At 37.4% G+C, this 6,000-nt stretch overlaps 1 protein-coding gene across 1 annotated transcript in view; it reads right to left on the minus strand.

Moving 5' to 3' along the window:
- LOC144967225 (branched-chain alpha-ketoacid dehydrogenase kinase-like) overlaps positions 1 to 3,024 on the minus strand; it is a 51,295-nt gene extending 48,271 nt beyond the window's left edge. Inside the window, exons 1-2 of the mRNA XM_078904174.1 lie at positions 2,877 to 3,024; positions 384 to 781 (exon numbers count right to left, since the gene is read on the minus strand). Coding sequence (XP_078760300.1) covers positions 384 to 635 — 252 coding nt within the window. The 5' untranslated portion in view covers positions 636 to 781; positions 2,877 to 3,024. The remainder of the gene's footprint in view (positions 1 to 383; positions 782 to 2,876) is intronic.
- Positions 3,025 to 6,000: the final 2,976 nt, after the last annotated feature.

Consider the following 6,000-nt stretch of genomic DNA (forward strand, 5'->3'; position numbering starts at 1 on the left):
CCAATATAAAGAAGCATAAAAATGGACAAATATATAACATTAAAAAAACAAAACAAATAAAAACTTAATAACAAAGGAAATCCAACACTTAAACGCCCTAATACTATTAAAATCTGGAAAATCACGAGGTAATCTTGTTATTGCTCTGCACTGTCTACAGACATTTATGCAATGGCCATCAACATTTTAATAATAAGAAGCTTTACCGATAACTAATAATAAGCACTATGGTACACTATGCTACATTGATATTTGACAAACAAAATATTGAGATCATAGTTTCGCCATTGCTTACATTGTCTATAGACTCAGTCGAACAATGGATTCTTCTATCATGTTAAATTAAATCGTTGATTTTAGAGCCAGAAGAGCAAAAGACATACCTGTATTGCAAATTGGTCGATTGCACTTTGATAGTAAAAACTGGAAAACTGCCTGTGTTCTTTCTTCATATCTGTTTGATTCTCTTGTCCATTTTGAACTCCTTCGGTATAGCTTCTAATTTGATGGCTTTTGGAAGAAGTTATTGCAGTATATCTTTGAATAGTCAACTGAGAAGAATATTTTTGAAGTCCAAAAGAAAACATTTGATCATGTTTCATACCACAATTGGCGACAACACGTTTTAGAGCCATATTGGAAAAATCAACAGTTAATTCCTGTTAAATCTAAATTTTAACCAAAACATCAAAATAATGTGTTTGGATATTCTTCAGCCTGGGTGTCTTTCACAGTTTATGAATCATTTATTATCTTTTGTAATCGTGACCAAACCGAGAAGCTGGAAAATAAAAATGACATGGTAAGGAAAAAGAGTTGGTAAAATCAAGGGCTAAAATGTTAAAGTAATTACTAGGAAGCAGGTACCAATGTAAGATATAAATCCGAAAAGAACTATAAGTGAAACAATGCCAGACAAAGCAGAAAGAAAGATACAAGAAAAAATAATGTCCAAAAATCAGCTTGCCTCAATTGAGACCCAATAGATCTCCTGATTACCAGTCAGACATGCTAGAAACAACGAGGGCGGAAAACTGGAAAAGGCCGCTTAAATCAATATTTTTTGTCCAATTGTGACAAAATTTTCAAACAACATACCTTGAAAAGTGATTTATTTCTTAACATAATCATCATCCTGCTGGATGCATTTTTCTGATCGCTTGATCAGGGAGAAGATACCCTCCCTGAAGAATTTTTCGTCAAGAGACTTCAACTAATCTTCACAGCTTCCACAAGGTGATCATCACCAGTGAACTGCTTGCCAGAAAGATGGCGTTTCATGGGTCTAAACAGGTGGTAATCTGATGGGGCCAAGTTCGGGGGATGGGTAGAACCTCCTAGCTGAACATTTGGATCCAGTCTTTTGTGGCCTTTGCAGTGTGCGCATTGCATTGTCCTGATGCAAAATGAGCCCGCTGGTCAATCGGCCTGGTCTTTTTCAGAGCACAGCCTTTCTCAACTTATCAAGAGTCTGACAGTAGTTTTGACAATTTGTCCCGGTTCTAAAATGTCAAAAAATAGAACATATTTCTTGGATTTTAAGCCACCTGTCTGTTTGGATGAGTTCATTAACCTGACTTGCGTTGTCCTCCACCATTGCAGAAAGACAAGGGCCTGGTTTAATGTTGTCTTTGACATCATATGCCTGGCTTTGAACTTACTGCTTCACTCGTATACCTGTGACATATCCAGTGCTTTCTCCGTAAACTTACTGTATTTCAGTGTGAATTTCACAAGGTTTCAGACCTTTTGCGGACAGAAACCGAATTCCAGATCTTATCTCTGCCTTTGACTACTTTAGCAAAGGGGTAGCCATGATTGTTGAGCTGTCGTGCTCGTTTGTAATGCACGATGCTCATGGTGCACTATTGTAAATTCCCAAAATGATTGCTCTACATGTATGCATTTACAGAAATGAAAAATAACCACTAGTTTTCAAGATACACCATTTTCTTGGTTTTCCGTGAGATCACCCTCATATTAATGAAGAAACGCTACCCAATAGGTGTGATAACTTACTGTCACTACTTTCTTCACAAAGCTTGCCATGCTTAAGATTGCTTATACTTCACTGAAGGCTTGTACAAATGACCACACTAGAAGGAAGGAGACAATACTCCAATATTTAAAAAAAAATTGGAGAGCAGGCAACGGTTTGAAGGGAGAAAATCTGGCTTCAGTACTTTTTAAGAACAAGTTCACATTCATTTTCAAATATTGGAATTGAAGAAAACCATGCCCTCGTCTTTCCCAAAGTTGTGCGGTCAGGGTTCACAGAAAAAAAGTGTAATTTTACAGTTTTGCCAAGGCAATATTTCATACACACCTTTTCAGATTTAGATCTAGAGCACTTATACTACTTATTAGAAGCTTTTGATTTTGAGAATGGAGCTGACACTTTGTAAAGATATAAGATAGCTATCTAGTCTAAGATACTATTTTGCTTCGCGTTTCAAGTACCAGCTAAGACGAAGACAAAGAGTTAACTCACTCACCCCGAAAACTAAAAACCTGGGTTACTGTTACTGTTACCCCATGCCTATTTATTACATTTTCTGAGACAAATTTAGGTGTATCTAGATAGTTGAATATAGATATACACATGCTCATTTTTAATACACTTTTTTTCTCCAATTTTGGAAAGAAGCAAAAATCTCTAGGATTGAGTGAGTTAAGAGTAAGAGTAATATAGTCTTGTCCAGAATCTGAGGTCAGGATGGAGAGCAAGCACAATCACTATCTATCTATGAATATTAATTTAACGGAAGGAATTCTCCAACACGAGCGTAAATGATTCTTTTAAAATAAAAAAGGCAATTTTTGCTTTTGTCTTTGTATCAAGACTTTCATCAGTTCCTGGATGAAATAAAACTTACACATTCTGATGGCAAATAGAAAAGATCATAGCACACAGCTGACGGTCAGCTGATGTATGGACAATGAAACTCCTCCCTTCTCCCGTTTCAACTGGACAAGAAGTTAGTACAAGAAGTGCACTTTGGGTTCAACACAGACAACTCTAACAACACACAACGCAAAGGGCATGACTAGAGAATGGCCTTGACATTTGATAGACAGCAGCACATCGACACACCTCGACTCATTGGCTGGATTTCCGTTAGCTCCTGCATACGCACCTATTTAATTTATATTGCTATGTGCACGTAGGTTGAGCATCTCATAGAAAATAAAACAAAATTGGATGAAAATTATGGGTTTATCAAAATTGGAAAGTCCTCCAGCATTCAACAAATATTTATCGTAACTTTCATACCAACCGCTCGATAAAATATAAATTGATGGAGTATGTTTGATCACTTAGTTAAGGTATGTTCATTACAATCCGAGTTCATCTCAGGCGACGTCTACCAAGAAACCATTTATTTGCTTATATATTATTATGTACACTAGATCGGAGGTCTTGAGGATGATATGACGACCGAAAATTTGGTAGACTAATTAAAACCCTGATTTTGACCCAGAGCCACTTTTTCAATCTATGCTTTTAAAAGAAAAAAATCAAACCCATTCTTTCTGAATAATTATGGGAATTATTTAATCGGACATATATGCAAATAAGGGAACGTCCGTTTAATATATTCAAAGTCATTATCCACTCTTGAGTCGTCAACTATCTCTGGCCTCCTTGGCTTTATATGTACCATGTTCACCTGGCTATGTACCAACGATGTACCTAAGCGCCTTATACACAAATAATCTTTCACTTTGTATTTAACTATCAGTCACTATGCCTCTATGCTTACCCCGCAATTTGTGTGATCAGCAAGTCACTTTATTTTATCCTTTTAACACATTTTGGACAAATAAGATTAATCTACATAAACAATTTAAATGAATAAATTAAAATCATATACAAGGGAAACAACCAGATATAATCTTTCCTGCCATAGTTTTTTTTTATAATGGATTACCTCGCTTGCATCGACTGTCTCAATCTAATGTGTTACTTAATCCTCTTCGGGCCTTGAGGCACATAGGGCATCAACCAGACATCTCCATTTTTTTTTTGCGATCAGCTGCTTTTGCGGTGGCTGTATTCCAGGACATTCCTGCTTCCTTTAATTCTTTCTCCATGGTCCTTCGCCAGGTTTCTTTGGGTCTTCCCCGCTTTCTCTTCCCATCTGCTGTCCAGTACAAGGCTGTCTTGGGAAGTGACCCTTTTTCCATTCTGGCCACATGACCCAGCCAACGCCATCTTTTTCTTTTTCTTTGGCTTTCAATGCTAGTGCAGTCAGCTTTCTTTAATAGATCCACTGTTTTTATTTTTGCAGGCCAAAATAAATTAAAAATTCTTTTTTAACACTTGTTCTGAAAGGCTTCTAGTTTCTGTATTAAGGAGGATGTCATTTTCCAGCTTTCACTTCCGTAAAGCAGTACACTTTAAACATTGCTCTTGTATATTTTCAGCTTTGTCTTTCTCATTATTTGCTTTGATTTCCAAAAGTTTTTCAGCATGACGAAAGCCTGGTTTGCCTTTTGAATTCTGTGCTTGATATCGTGTTCTGCATTTCCGTCGTCTGTTATTTTGGATCCGAGGTAGGAAAACTCTGTTACCTCTTCAATCTGTCCTAATTTCACTGTCATGTTTTGGATTCACCCTAATGTCCACAGTCTTATCGAAATTTATTTTCAGCCCAATGTTCGAGGCGTTCTTGTGTAGTACGTTTAGTATCTCTGAGGCGTGTCTGTGTGTACTGGAAATTAACGCGATATCATCTGCGTAGTCTATATCTTTCAGAAAGGATGTCCGTGTCCAGCGAATGCCTCTCTTCTTACCATCAATTGTATTTTTCATGAGCCAGTCTAGAGCCAGGATAAACAAAAGCGGGGAGAGTATGCAGCCTTGTTTTACACCAATTGTGACATTAAAGCTGTCTGTTAAATTGTTACCACAGATCACTTGGCATTGGTAGTTGCTGTACATTGCTTCTATTAAGTTGACTATCTTCATCGGTATACCATAATGGCGGAGTATTTTCCACAGGGACTCTCTGTGTAAACTGTCAAAGGCTTTTTCAAAATCGACAAAAATGGGGTAGAGGGGGCTGTTACATTCAATGCTTTGCTCCAGGATTTGTCTCAGGGTAAATATGTGGTCACTACATGACTTCCCTTTTCTGAACCCTGCTTGCTCTTTTCTAAGAATGTTTTCAATGTGAGGTGAGATTCTTCTAATGTGTTAATGGTATAAACTGCAAATTAGATTAACTATGCTGCTTGAAGCTTAAAAAGGTGACAAACAATAGTTAGACAGAGTTTCAGATCAAGAGACGAATTTGTGTGGACTTCTCGGATTTCCCCCTTTTTATCAACAGATCAGTAAGTGCGGCTATGTGGTCTTGTGTTATGACACTCGCTTTCGAATCGGAGAGTCCTGGGTTCGAGCATCGCTCGGCGTATAGTTGAGTCCTTGGAAAAGACTCTTCACTCACATTCTCTCACCGTACTTAGGTGTAATATGAGTACCTGGCCGTTAACAGCGTTGTCTCTGTCGGAAAAAATGTATTATCGCCTAACAGGCGTCATGTCTCGTTCTTTATGTTGCGTGTTGCGGTTGGTCAGGGACCCTTTGTAAAGCGCTTTGAGCAGGTTTAGTGGATATTGCGCTATATAAAAGCTCAAAATTATATAAAAGTCACATTATAAGTCACAAAAAACTACCTGTTTGAGTTTTGTTAATGTCTTAATGGCCATCTTGTCTGTTGTTCAATGGAAACTAGAAACGTCCACACCATTCATCTCTGTAATAATATTCGACCTGCAATATTACCCCATCCTTTGTTTTCACGTGTTATCCATTCTGTCGTTTTATTGAAGAACACAGTATGTGCTATTTGGTTAACATTTAAAAACAACGGCAGCATTGAAAAGGGCATCATAGCAATAACAATTCTATGCTGAGTTCCCACTATAATTAAGCCCAGTTAGGGGATGGATAGATATATAAAGATAAATGGAGTAAATCTGACTCATGAATAA

This window comes from Berghia stephanieae, chromosome 3, assembly GCF_034508935.2.
Source record: "Berghia stephanieae isolate SIO BIC M18660-M18661 chromosome 3, UCSD_Bste_1.3, whole genome shotgun sequence".
NCBI classification, from domain to species: domain Eukaryota; kingdom Metazoa; phylum Mollusca; class Gastropoda; order Nudibranchia; family Aeolidiidae; genus Berghia; species Berghia stephanieae.